At 46.2% G+C, this 14,146-nt stretch overlaps 1 protein-coding gene across 1 annotated transcript; it reads left to right on the forward strand.

Annotated features, from left to right (window-relative positions):
- Nucleotides 1-7,843: 7,843 nt before the first annotated feature.
- On the forward strand, nucleotides 7,844-11,498 carry LOC119970351 (growth arrest-specific protein 1-like). The gene has a single exon (XM_038804818.1). The coding sequence runs from the start codon at nucleotides 8,175-8,177 to the stop codon at nucleotides 8,994-8,996; it is 822 nt and encodes a 273-aa protein (XP_038660746.1). The 5' UTR covers nucleotides 7,844-8,174; the 3' UTR covers nucleotides 8,997-11,498.
- The last annotated feature ends 2,648 nt before the right edge of the window (nucleotides 11,499-14,146 follow it).

Here is a 14,146-nt window from a genome sequence, read left to right on the forward strand (position 1 = left end):
CGACTAGGGGCTTTTCACAGTAACTTCATTGAAGCCTACTCGTGACAATAAGTGATTTTCATTTCACTTTTTTAACTGTTAAACCTCTATAGCTACTCAGACTGACGAACCAGTCTGCTACAATCCACGTTGCAGGTCATGAAGGTGTGTTTCATAACTGTATAATGCTCTATGTAAAGCTCTGGTGCCTCGACAGTAGTGTCAATGCGTTCTACTCCACACGTACAGTCAACGCCATTGGCATATCATTAACAGGTCTGACCCGGTATTCTCCGGGGCTCCCACAATGTTCTGCCTCTGCCAGGAGGAATTAACAGCGGGAGGTTTCACTGGTTGTTTTAAAAATAGGAAAACAGATGCCGCGGTTACTGAGGGAGAGAGAGGAGGTAGGGCATGTTCCCAGAAGCGCGAGCGTGGGCTGCCGGTCCTGCCGCTGGCATGGCTGGCTGGCATGTGGGTGGCATCTGCCAGGACCGGTGGGAGTAACGGGTGGTTACCAGGGGATGGACCGTCGTATCGGGGTAACCCCCGCGGGACTGGAATGTCATGGCACGAACCACCATTGCCGCGGATTGCAAGGCAGTCAGCTTGCTGTGCACCCACTGACCGCCCACCATGCCCCCTGGTTGCGTAGAGTGACACTGGCCATAAGGATGCCCCCAACCCAACCCCCGAACCCCTCCTGCCACCCTACCAACCCCCCTCACCCACCACAACCAGACAGCACCCACTGGCGGGGCATCACGCGGCCCACACAGAGGTAATGCTCACAGGTATCCCTTCGTGGGTAGTGCCAGTCATTGGTACCCCTGCCGGCAGGGACAGGTGCTTGAGTCAGAGATCCCCCGCTGGGCACCGGCAGATCTAGGGGTGCAGTGTGGAGGGCAGAGTGTCAGAACGAACGGCCGGGGGTGGATGTGGGGATGAGGGAGGGGCAGGGTAGGGAGGCATGCCGGGGCAGTGGATGCAGTGCAGGCAGGGGCTCCCTTTTAGCCCGGTGGACCTGGTTGGGTACGGGGGTACGCATCATTCTAACATATCTGCCTTTCATCCCCTGCAGACAATGGACTTCAGAATTCCACCAGGAACGGTGGCCTTCATCCTATCCACCACAGGATAGGTGGATGCACTGAGGCTGTGTGAGCAGGAGCTGCTCGGGGAGGAGCCTGCTGCGGCTGAGCCTGCCCCAAAGGAACTGGAGCCAGCCAATGAGAATGGAGAACCGGCTGCCTAACAGACTGAGGAGGAGGTGGGAAGGAGGCACCGTATCAGGCCTCATGTGTACTGGCAACGTCTGTCATTCAAGGACCTGTCGCACCGGGCATGCTGTTGCAGAGGTTGGCTGAGCAGCGGGACAGTGCGACATAACTGTTGGATTATGGCATTCCTGTAACCGTGGGGGCATGGGGGAGGACACTCCCTCCTGATGGCTGTTAAGGTGATGGTCTCCCTGAACCTTTACACCAAGGGGTCCTTCCAGGCATCAAGTGGGGACCTGTCCGGGATCTCATAGTCTCGATGCACAGGTCCATCCGTGCCGTCTATAATCCCGGTCGGCACAATTTATCAAATTAAATGTGGACCGAGCCCACCAGGATGCCCGGGCGGCAGGGTTCGTCACCATTGCCAGGATGCCCCAGGTACAAGGAGTGATTGACGGAGTGTATGTAACCATATGACCGAGTGATGGACGGAGTGTATGTAACCGTATGACCGAGTGATGGACGGAGTGTATGTAACCGTATGACCGAGTGATGGACGGAGTGTATGTAACCGTATGACCGAGTGATGGACGGAGTGTATGTAACCGTATGACCGAGTGATGGACGGAGTGTATGTAACCATATGACCGAGTGATGGACGGAGTGTATGTAACCGTATGACCGAGTGATGGATGGAGTGTATGTAACCATATGACCGAGTGATGGACGGAGTGTATGTAACCGTATGACCGAGTGATGGACGGAGTGTATGTAACCGTATGACCGAGTGATGGACGGAGTGTATGTAACCATATGACCGAGTGATGGACGGAGTGTATGTAACCGTATGACCGAGTGATGGACGGAGTGTATGTAACCGTATGAGCACCGGCCCATCACAGGCTCAGTCTTCACAAACTGAAAGGGGGTTCACTCAGTGAAGGTGCAGCTGGTGTGTGACCGTGAGCTGCACTTCATGCACATCTGCGCCCGATAGCCGGGCAGTGTGCACGACGCTTTCATCATGGCACACTTGACAGTTCCCCACACCTTCGAGGTGCACCTCTGGGGGCCTGGCCAATCACAGGTACATCCCAACCCCCACCACGCACCGCCCCCTCCCCTCTGGACAACTCCCCCCCTACCCCCCAATGACCACCCATCCTACACCATCCCCCCTCAACCCTGCGACCCCCTCTGTGATTCCTACCTGTGGGTGCGGGTTGGCAGTAACAGCAGGCCTTGTCCATGGGACGGAGGATAATGGCGACCCGTTTTTGATGAGCTCTGGTGCTCCGCTTCATTTGACACCTGACTCCTGCCCACACTAGTTCTTTCTACCATCCACCTGGGTGAACTCTGCATGTGAGCTGGCCATTGCATCTGGGGTTCCACCGAACCCTGGGGGTGGCAGAGGTGGGATCGGGTGCGAGGGGGGGGGAGGATTGTGCGGGAGGGAGGGGCAGAGGTCTGATCTGGGGGCCCACCTTCACTGTTCGCCTATTCTACCCCCCGACCGCACCAGTGCCCCCTCTGCAGCCAGCGTAGCCCTGCCCATCCGTCACATCCTGCTGACAGAGCACTGGGGCTAGTTGGAACTTTTGTGCACAGGTGTTTACTTTACAAAGAAAATGTAAACATCTCTATAACGTTGTGTGCCCTAGCCCCCAACGCTATTATATGTGATGCAGCCGAGCCATCTTAACTGGCGTCTACCTTTCTGTCCTTATGTCTGGGTGGATCCCCAGATGGTACACCAGAAGTGGAGGCATCTCCATTACTGATGGAACTGCCCTTTCCAGAAACCCAAGACCCACCTGGATGACAGCTAGTCCCTGGAGTCAGGCCACCCTTCGGCCGTCCGCTCCTTCGGGAGTTCCTAACTCCACCTGATGTACTGCAGCACTGACATTGCCAGTACACATGTGTGCCCCAGGTGCCTCTCTACTGAGGTGTCCAATCAAGATGAGTGTTTCTGGAATGGTGGTGCGTATTGGAGATAGCTGTGAGGGAATGTCAGTGTCATCCACGGACTGGTGCTCTGGGATAACCTGGGAGAAGGCAGGAGAATGGGGATGAGAAAAGTATCAGCCATGATTGAATGGCAGAAGGGCGGCATGTGGCACGGTGGTTAGCATTGCAGCCCACGACGCTGAGGACCCAGGTTCGATCCCGGCTCTGGATCACTCTCCGTGTGGAGTTTGCACATTCTCCCCGTGTCTGCGTGGGTTTCACCCCCACAACCCAAAGATGTGTAGGTCAGGTGGATTGGCCACGCTAAAATTGACCCTTAATTGGAAAAAGAAAATAATTGGGTACTCTAAAAAAAAATTCAAATTTTAATGAATGAATGGCAGAGCAGCCTCGATGTTCCGAATGGCCTAATTCAGCTCCTATGTCTATGGTCTTATGAATAGCGACGAGATGAGAACTAGAAAGATCTGGGGCACACCAGAGACAAGAAGAGAAGCCATTACAGGTCATAACATACTCTGGCTGACAGCTGTCGGTGAGAGTGGAACAAGGGCTGTGCAGCCCCAGCCAGCTGGAGGACGTGGACAGGATTTGGAGCAGAATTTGGTGATCAAGTACTGTTACAGTCTGCCAATGATTAAATAATAGAAGCGTTGACAACAGATTGCATCACACTGTAAGATACCTCCCTAACTTACACTATTATCTACTTCAGCAAAACGTGTGACAGCCTGCATTCAGTAAAAAACGGCAAATATTTCAGAGTCGGGTGGTTGTCAGAACTACATCATTTCCTACTTCCATGCTATTTTCAAAATGTTGTGTACTTTTTAATAGTTTTTATTTAACTTCAAAATCCCATGTGACAATCCTTTCAGCCAAATCACCACAGGAAGTACATTCTAAAGTACTTAGCAAGGGAAGAACCTTGGATCCATGCCTGTTAGTAAATGCATGGCATCAAATTACATCCATCCGCTTCTGTTTCTTGCACGTTCTTAATCAACTGTGGTGTTTAAATAAAGAAACATAGTGTAATTATTATTTTTACAAAAGCGCTATTCCAACTTAGATTCAAAGTTCAGTCTTGCTGTCTATCCTAACAAAGTGGGCGGCATGGTGCCACAGTGGTTAGCACTGCTGCCTCACAGAGCCAGGGACCCGGGTTCAATTCCAGCCCTGGGTGACTGTGTGGAGTTTGCACTTTCTCCCCATGTCTGCGTGGGTTTCCTCTTGGTGCTCCGGTTTCCTCCCACAGTGCAAAGATGTGCAGGTTAGGTGGATTAGCCATGGTAAATTGTCCCTTAGTGTCCAAAGGTTAGTTGGGGTCACTGGGTTATGTGGATAGGTTGGGGACGTGGGCTTAGGTAGGGTGCTCTTTCAAAGTGTCGTGCAGACTTGCTGGGTTGAATGACCTCCCCTTCTGCACTGTCGGGATTCTAAGTGTATTAACTTCAGTGATTTATTATGCAAGTATATATTACAGTATTGTACCACGTATATTTTGCAATTACAGGTGTTTTGTTATAATTGCTATTAATTATGGATTGTCGTGTGTTATGGTAACATAGAATGACTAATGATTTTCCTACAGTCGTTAATTTGCGATTTGCTTTGTGAACGTTAATGTTTATCATGAAATACAAAGAATGTGTGAAGAAGACGCACCAATTATCCACACCATGTGCTGCAATTCAGGTTGTGAGCAGATCTAAATATTACAGAGACCCTAGTATGTTTAATGTGTCCTGTCTCATTGTCAGTAACCTTATTTTCCTGCTTATTTATTTCAACATACAACCTTATACCCCTTGCATGCATTTTCCAATTGTAGCAAATATATTTTATGTTACCTGCGAGTTACTTCCGATATTTTTGTCAGATGTTATGCATTGGTGGGTGTCATTTCTCACCTGGAGAAAATAGCCTGTCACCTGCAGCCCCCAACAAGAACTCAAAAGGCCGAGCGTAGGAGCGGCATGTGGCGCATGGTTAGCACTGGGACTACCACACTGAGGACCCGGGTTTGACTCCCGGCCCTGGGTCACTGTCCGTGTGGCATTTGCACATTCTCCTCGTGTCTGCGTGGGTTTCAACCCACAACCCAAAGATGTGCTGGTTAGGTGGATTGGCCACGCTAAATTGTCCCTTAATTGGAAAAAAAATAATTAGGTATTCTAAATTTATAAAAAAAACAGGCCAAACGTAAATGCATTGCACAAGTTCTTAAGCATGTTTTGTTTATCATTTCCTCTCTTACCGAAACACAAGGTTCCCGTACCGGCCTCCCCGAACAGGCGCCGGAATGTGGCGATTAGGGGCTTGTCACAGCTTCATTGAAGCCTACTTGTGACAACAAGCGATTATGAAGAAACAAGGCCACACAAGTTGTACCAAATTTGTGAATTAAAATCCTTTGAAGGGGCGCCAGTGGAGGCACATTGCGCAGAGGCAGTTCCCATGGAAGTTAACCTACCCGAGGCTCGGGCAGCAATTGCAGAACACATTTGAGTGCCAATTAGAAAGATAATGATGGATAAATGCTGGTCGGAGGATTGGACATTAGGTGATATGTTTATTTGGTTTATTTATGAAAAAAGAATGAAAGGGAAGAGTGAGAGGAAGAGTAGGGAAGTAGATGAGAAATTCTGAAGCAAATCATCACAAACGAATAAAGTTTACTCAAGCTAATCATGAAACTGTTCGGAATAGGTTATTTTTCATCTTCTGACAGAATGAGACAATATTAGAAAGTTTAAAATATTTCAAATCAAAACCAAATGACTCAAATCTTGCTTTAAGTTAATTGAGTGAGCTTTTGAGTAACTTGTATTCTTTATAAAGGTAACAATACATTTTGAGGCGCATTTTTTTCACATATGGAATGTAGGCTGCCAAGGCCAGCATTTATTGCCCACCCCTAGTTGCCCTTCATAAGCTGAGGGTGTTCCAGGATTTTGCCCCAGCAACAGTGAAGGAATGGCGATATATTTCCAAGTCAGAATGGTGAGTGACTTGGAGAACCTCCCGATGGTGGGGTTCCCAGGAATCTGCTGCTCTTGTCCTTCTATAAGATATTGGCCGTGGGTTTGGAAGGTGCTGTCCAAGTGAGTTCCTGCAGTGCACCTTGTAGATCAGGGGTGGGCAAACTACGGCCCGCCAAAGATCTTTATGCAGCCCACCAAGATCAAGTCATAAAAAAAATTAAAAAATAAAAAGTTTTTTTTTAATTTTATGGTTAATGAGGTTTAAGGGGGGGGTGGGGGCTGTTGGGTTACTGGTATAGGGTGGATACGTTGACTTGAGTAGGGTGATCATTGCTCGGCACAACATGTGTTTTCATGTGAAGTTTCTACTTTAAAATATTAATTAATAAAAATTAATTGCTTTTTTTTCTTTAAACTGAGTTACTTTGTTTTTCAAATAAATGTGTTTCATGTAAAGTTTCTACTTTAAAATATTAATTAATAAAAATTAATTGTTTTTTTTTCTTTAAAAACCTTTTATTTTGGCTATTTTAAATATTAATTATTTTACTTAATATACTATGCGGCCCTTTAAAATTGTGAATTTCTGAATGTGGCCCTTGCACGGAAAAGTTTGCCCACCCCTGTTGTAGATGGTACACCTGTGTGTCGGTGGTGGAGAGAGTGAATATTTGTGGAAGGGGTAGCAGTCAGGCGGGCTGCTTTGTCCTGGATAGGGGAATATTCAACTGGAAGTTGGGCAAGATAACACCTCTTGTTGGTGGCTTCAGATAATCTCTATGTGGAGGTTGCTCTCCGGTAAACTGCAACCAGTGTTTAAGCAGCAGCCCCACCGGAGGGGGAAGATGAGACAGGAAGCACACACTCACAAGGCGGGAAGAATGTCGACACCAGGGGCAACAGCCCGGATCCCCGGTCCCGGGAATCTGATTGGTCTGAATGACCGTCAATCATTTCGCCACCTGTCAACTATGAGCCAATCACAGAGTAGGAGGAGCAATGAGCCAATCACAGAACGGGAGGGGGTCGGAGAGCCAATCAGAGGGCGGGAGGGGGAGCGGTAAGCCAATCACAGAGCTGCGGGAGGAGCAATGGGCCAATCACAGGGCAGGAGGGGGTCAGTAGGCGAATCACAGGGCTGGAGGGTGGAGCAATGAGCCAATCACGGGGCGGGAGGGCGTCAGTAAGCAAATCACGGGGCGAGAGGGGTTCAGTAAGCCAATCACAGGGCGGGAGGGAGTTTAGTGAGCCAATCACAGAGCGGGTGGCGGGAGCAACGAGCCAATCACAGAACGGGAGGGGGTGAGTTAGCCAATCATAGAGCAGGAGGGGGAGCAATACGCCAATCACAGAGTGGGAGGGGGAGCGGTGAGCGAATCACAGAGCAGGAAGGGGGTGTCAGTCAGCCAATCACAGAGCGGTAGGGGGGGTCAGTGAGCCAATCACAGAGAGAGGGGGAACAGTGAGTCAATCACACAGAGAGAGGTGGGTCAGTGAGCCAATCACACACAGAGAGGGCGAGCGGTGAGCCAATCACAGGGCGGGAGGGGGTTCAGTGAGCCAATCACAGGGCGGGAGGGAAGAGAAATGAGCCAATCACAGGGCGGGAGGGAGGTCAGTGAACCAATCACAGGGCGCGGTACGAGCCGAGAGGGCGGGGCGAGGCGGCCTGAGTGACCAGGATGTGGAGAGGCTGGCCCGCTATTTGTTTGCAGTTTGTTGAATAGATAATCAGGCGCTGCAGAGGTAATTAGAGCACATTGGAGTGTTTTTTTGTGTGGGGAGGAGGGAAGTCTTTCCCGTAAAAAGAACCGTAGTCAAACTGTGGGTAGCATTGCCTGCAGTATGTTGACGGAAAAGCAGGCGAGAAGCACACAGTCGTCCTCACTCTGCACAACATAGTAAGAAAGAAACTCTGCTGCATCGCACGGGACTTCTGAATGGATGCGTGACACCAGCCATCCCTTATGCAAAAAACGAGCGAACTCGCAAACTTTCAGACATCAAGACGATGGCAAGTCTCGCTGGCTTGATCCGAATCGGGAGCCACATTCTCGTCTGTTTACTGCTCCTTTTGAGCAATTCTCGAGTGCTGGCCCGGTGGATCTGCTGGCAAGCCATCTTGCAGTGCCAGGTCGAGCCCGATTGCAACTTTGCGTACGATCAGTATATGGAGGCTTGCAGATCAGTCTTAAGCCTGGAGACCAGACGGTGTCCCAGCCACTGCCTTTCAGCTCTTATCCACCTCAACCACACGCAGAACGGGCCCATGCTGGAGAACTGCGATTGCGTCCACGACGAGCTGTGCAAAAGGACCAAACGTGCCATCGAGCCCTGCTTGCCGAGGACCCGCAACCGGGACGGGGTGATGGGCTGCACCGAAGCCCGCCAGCAGTGTGAGACGGAGCCCCAGTGCAACAACGCCATGCGCCGCTACCTCCAGAACTGCGGTAAACTTTTCAACGGCATCAAATGCACGGATCAGTGCCGGGAGGTGATCGAGAGCATGCTGGTCATCCCTAAAGCCTTGCTCCTTAAGGAATGTGTCTGCGATGGAGCTGATCGACCCATCTGCGAGGCGATCAAGGACAACATGGCCAGACTCTGCTTCTTTGGACCTGAACATAGCTCTGGCAGCAGCGGCTCGGACATGGAGTCGGATGAGTACTGGGACTATGATGACGACCCAAGAGACAACGTTATCAGTTATGATGATGAGAATAGAGACACATACAGGTACGCTCCAAGCGCCAGAGCCTCCTCCAGCGTCCCAGTGCCTAATGTTTTGACTTTGATGGCATCCATTTTACTACTACTAATCGCCAGGTTATAAATGAACAATACAACTTTTATCCTTCTTCAAAAAAGAAGCTCTGCACTGCCATCTTCAATATAAAAAGACAATTTAATAGACCTTTATATAAATTTAATTCTGGTAAGATTTGTTTGTATTTTCGGTTGTATTAGAGGTGTGGAATTAATCTCTAGTGCAACTAGTATAAATCTTATATGACTGGTGTTTTTTTAACCAGTCGTTGTGTGTGTATAAAGTTACAAATGTATACATTTGGGGAATAATTTATTGAAATATAGACTTAACCACAGCTCTGGTTTAGCATCGAGCTGTGAAAGAATGCAGTGATACTTTACCAGCGAAGGTACAGAATTTCAATACTTATTCTAAAGGGAAATTGATTTATAATGAATTCTCGGCGATCCCAGTTGAGCAATTTAAGATGCAAACATATAGATTTGAAAAAAAAGGTTATCTTTTAAATATGTATTTTTGGAAATGGAGAGATATTTAAAATTTGGCCTCGATAAAAATTGTTCTTTTAAAATCAGTTTGTAAGGCTGCCGTTAACATTGTATTTTCATAGAAGCCATAAAGAGTCATCTAGTTTAAAAAAAGCTTCGCAAGACTGTGCGCGTCTATTCAGAGTTGAGTGAAAGTGAAAACGCTGGCGGTTCACTAGATATATTTGCGCGATGTTTGATAATGTGTTCGCGAGCGTGTAAGAGACGAAAGTTTCCCAAACTTCCAGCGCCTTTACATTTGCTGTTTTCACAGCTGACAGCTGGGGCCGAGCATTGACTTTCGATTAATTGGGTTTCCGCTGGCCTTTCGTATGTTTGAACCGCTGACTCCAGAAAGATCTAAATTACGAATCATTGGCGAAGTCATTTTTACATTTAATATACTGGTGCAAGGGGAGGCACATCACAGCTGTTGGTGTCTGGCCAAGCAGCACTGACTGACATGCTCATTGTAGACTGAACATACAAAAGGATTTGAAAAAAAATCATACTTAATTGTCTCGATATTATGTTTCGGCTCGGAACAAGTTGCTATGAAAAGCAGCGTTCCTTTATATATTTCCAGATGAGATGCTCCCTGTCAAGATTCCAAGTTTAGTGTAATACGTAACTCGCTAGGAGTTACATAGTTACATTTTACCACAAATTTGTGCTGTGAATTGCAGTTGTTTGGCCTGAAAGCATTCTAGAAGTTTCTGCTTTTATTAGTCCTGCGGCAGCGAGGGAAATGAATCAAAGATGTAAAAACACTGTAAGAAGCAATAACTGGATGGACCTATGCATATATTTTTCTGTGTGCGCTCAACCTGGGCTCCCTTGTCAGGGTTCCTGATCACTCAAAACGCCCTTAGATAAATAATTACACTCTTAAGCACCCGTCGAGTGCTGGTATACTTGACCTTGTAAATAGAAGTGTTTGCAGTAGGAATAAACTCCGTCGTTTGAAATCTTTAAACATTTAACACAAAGCAGGCTCAGTCCTCTGGGGGATTACCCGTGCCTTCTCAAGTAAGTCGCGCCACATCAGGCTCGCCGAGCAAGTTTATTTATCTTTCCTCGTGCTGTTTATTTTATTCTTCAGTGTTGCGGTTGGAAGCCCAGTCAAAAGTTTAACTGTGCCCACAAATAAACTTACTTTGGTTGACGGATTTGCTTAACGACCGCAACACTATTATGCGGATTTAACATAAAGAGAAAGAAACCTGTGTGTTTTTACATTGGTAACCTCTGTCAGCGGTTGTTTGCACACCTATTCACTTGTCCTTTAAAGTGGGGTACAGTTTCCCCGGAAGCAACTTTCCTCAGTTCTCCCAAGTGAATTTATTTTTAATATTTTGCAATTACGCACCCGTTTTCATGTTATTAGCGCCTTTGCATTCCTACATTTTATTGGCATCTAAACGGATTAATTTTAAGTATCGATTTTGACAGTCTCAATGAGGACAGAGATAAGGTTATAACTCAGAATCGTAGGTTAATGTCGTTAACCATCACAAACTTATTGGTGTTGTAAATATATTGTGTTTTAAAAGATGACCTATTGACCCGAGGTGAAATCGTTGTTTGCTAACTGTTGTCCAGGCAAGTTTCTGCTGTGTCCATAGTTTTGAATAATGGCTGTCCACGTTCGTTAAAGTAGATTTAACATTCCCTATTTCCATTGAGAAAAAAACATTTTGTTGGACGGGACACCCCGATATTTGCCCAGCAAAGAGTGAAAGCATTAGCACTGCAAAGCCTGAGGTCTAGCAACTGGAGTGATAATTAACACGCGGGAGAAATGGGGACTGGTTTACAAGTGGCTGTCAATAGCATCTGCCTAAAATAAATCATCAGCCAAATAGCGGTGTTGCCGCTATCGGGCACTGCTTCACCCTGAGAGCAAGCAACAGGCAGAGCAAGCGTGAAACTGGAACAGACAAGTACAGTGGAGGAACCATTATCTTCATGATATCAGAGGCGCACAGTATTTATTCAAAAGCACAGTATATAATAAAACGTGTGATGTTTCACTTGACCGCTATAATTAGTTCTTAATATTCGGAATTATTTTATTTTATATATTTCAAGATGGGGCATCATGCTCCCCTGATATCTCACAGGGCGTTTTATTTGAAAGGAAATGCTGACAAAACTTTTATTTTAGAAGTTCGCCGCCATAAAAATGCATCCCTTTCTTTAACTTGCAAACAGAAGGGACATTTCTCAAACTGCCAGATTAGCAGGTTTATTTAGTACTGGCACCAAGCAACCTCCGTTAGATTTAGTAAATACTGAGATGGTTCGATCAGGGATTGGGTTCAATCATATAGGTTGCAAAAAAAGGCAGGCTGATTTGCTGATTAATTGAACGAATGCTGCCGGGAGCTATGCTACAATGATCGCCACTGGGGAACGGCGCCCCACAGAACAGAGTGAATTCTGAGGTACAGCGCTGAGAGGGAGGGCAAAGAATTTTTTTCCTCTCTCTCTCTCTGTGACAGAATGTTTAAGGGACTCCTGAACAATGCAGGAGAACAAGGAGCAGTTCATTTAACTGACAGTGAGCATACAGTATATGGAGAGGGGGTCTCTTGGTCCACTGATCACCCTGGCAGACAGCAGATCTTTTGTATACAAGGCACAATAGAGAAAAACATAGTACTTGGTGTTTATGAAACCATCATGACAACAACATTGACTGTCCAATCAGCTAACTCGCAGTGACCATTCTCCCACGAGTAACCAGGGCTCCAAATAAATTATTTCAACAATGTTTATTACTGGACCACAAGAGCCCTTCAACTGCATTAATCGGGGAAGTCGAGTGGCACTTTTGTTATGTAAATGCTAAGCACATAATAGTTCAGTCAAACAATGAGCAGGCACTTCATTCTAGCATACTACACGTCTAGGAAACTGCAGGGAATTATGTGGGAAATATCTACACACTGGCAACCCCCAGCCTCTGGTGCATCATAAATGTATGGGCTTCAGATATTGTTATTGTGGAAGGAATGCTTTCAGCCACCAAATGTTTAGGTGACCCTTTCAAAACCAATACAGTGACACTGCCGAGGGATTATCCGCACAGTGGCAGTCCGCGGCCCCTGTTATATCATAAACGTGTAGGAATTAGATCTGCTTATTGTGGAAATGTTTTATTTAGGGACAAAGGGTGCTGGTGTGAGAGAAAAATGACTCAAGGCCTAAGTACAAGTACAATGCAATTGACAGGACACTGCAAGAAATGACATGGGAAACACCGGCACCTTGACAGGCCTTGCTCTTCACTGTCAGGTTTATGGGAAACTTATATTTCAGTCATTAAAAGAAATTTTATACCACACGAGATTAATGAGAATTGTTCAAATATCTGCGCAGCGACAGACTCCAGACACCACTTCAAAAATAGAATTTCGATAAGTGTCATTGTGGAAAAAGATTCACAGATAAAAGTCAAAATGTGCAAAACATATATTGTAAAGGTAATGCATGGCCACATCTGGAACATTGAGGTGAACTATGCCGGCAACATTTGCGTTGTGTTAACTCATAAGCATGACCAAGTCATCCATCTCCAATGCTTAGATTTTCTTTCTAATATGATAGACAAGGAAAGGAAGAATGAAAATAGATTACAAACCCCTTGCCGTGGACCTGGGCATTGTATGTGTGAAGAGCAAAGTAGAAGTGGTTGTTTTTTAAAATCGAAATTGTCTGAACTTCTTATAGCTCCGTTATAACTAATCAGAATTTGTTACATATTACAGACACAGTTCAATATTGAGTCATAAACTGAAACCACTGGAGTCCAATTGCAATGGACAAAGCACTTCAGGCAATTGGGAATCTTCCACAAATACCAGAACAACTCTTAAAAATAAAAACATGGGTGTCAAACAAGAAGGGGTGAATGAATAACTAAAGTAGACGGAATAAATTATAATTATAAAAACAAATTACTGCGGATGCTGGAACCTGAAACAAAAACAGAAAATACTGGACAATCTCAGCAAGTCAGGCAGCATCTGTGGAGAGAGAAGTTTCGAGTTTGGATAACTGTTTTGGCGAAAAGGTCATCCCGACTGGAAACGTTAACTCCTTTCACTCTCCATAGATGCTGTCAGTCCTGCTGAGATTTTCCTACAAATCATAACGGATAGTTTTGTTTTAGAGTAGCTGCATCTCCATAATTTGTCGCAGCCACGTTATTTCCCTACACATTTACGTAATTTCAATCAATGTACGGAGCAATTTAGTTTCTCATACCAGGAAACTCAGGGAATTATCCGGGAACTAGAACTAGTTCCTCTGATATCAACCCAATGGACATCTATGAGTACAATTTAGCCAATATTAGTCGATCATATGCTGAGAATAAACACACAAAATAAATGCCGTAGCCCTGTTTGAAAGAAATACTTAATATTTAAACAGATTGCCATGAAATACTGGATGATTTTTCAGGCATTGCGTGGCACCAGTTCTATCCCACAGCTTTTTCCAATCAGCTCGAATTGATTGAAGGAAACATTTCTACCTACACTGTACCACTAGTCTGAGGTGAGTAACCTGGTGAACATTCCTGCAATGGTCTAGAGCAAACTCGAACGAAACACACGGAAGGAGTCAAATTCTGCATCATTCTAGTTTAAGTGTGCTCTCGGAGTACAAAGCACAGCT

This window comes from Scyliorhinus canicula, chromosome 8 (genome assembly GCF_902713615.1).
Source record: "Scyliorhinus canicula chromosome 8, sScyCan1.1, whole genome shotgun sequence".
NCBI classification, from domain to species: Eukaryota; Metazoa; Chordata; class Chondrichthyes; order Carcharhiniformes; family Scyliorhinidae; genus Scyliorhinus; species Scyliorhinus canicula.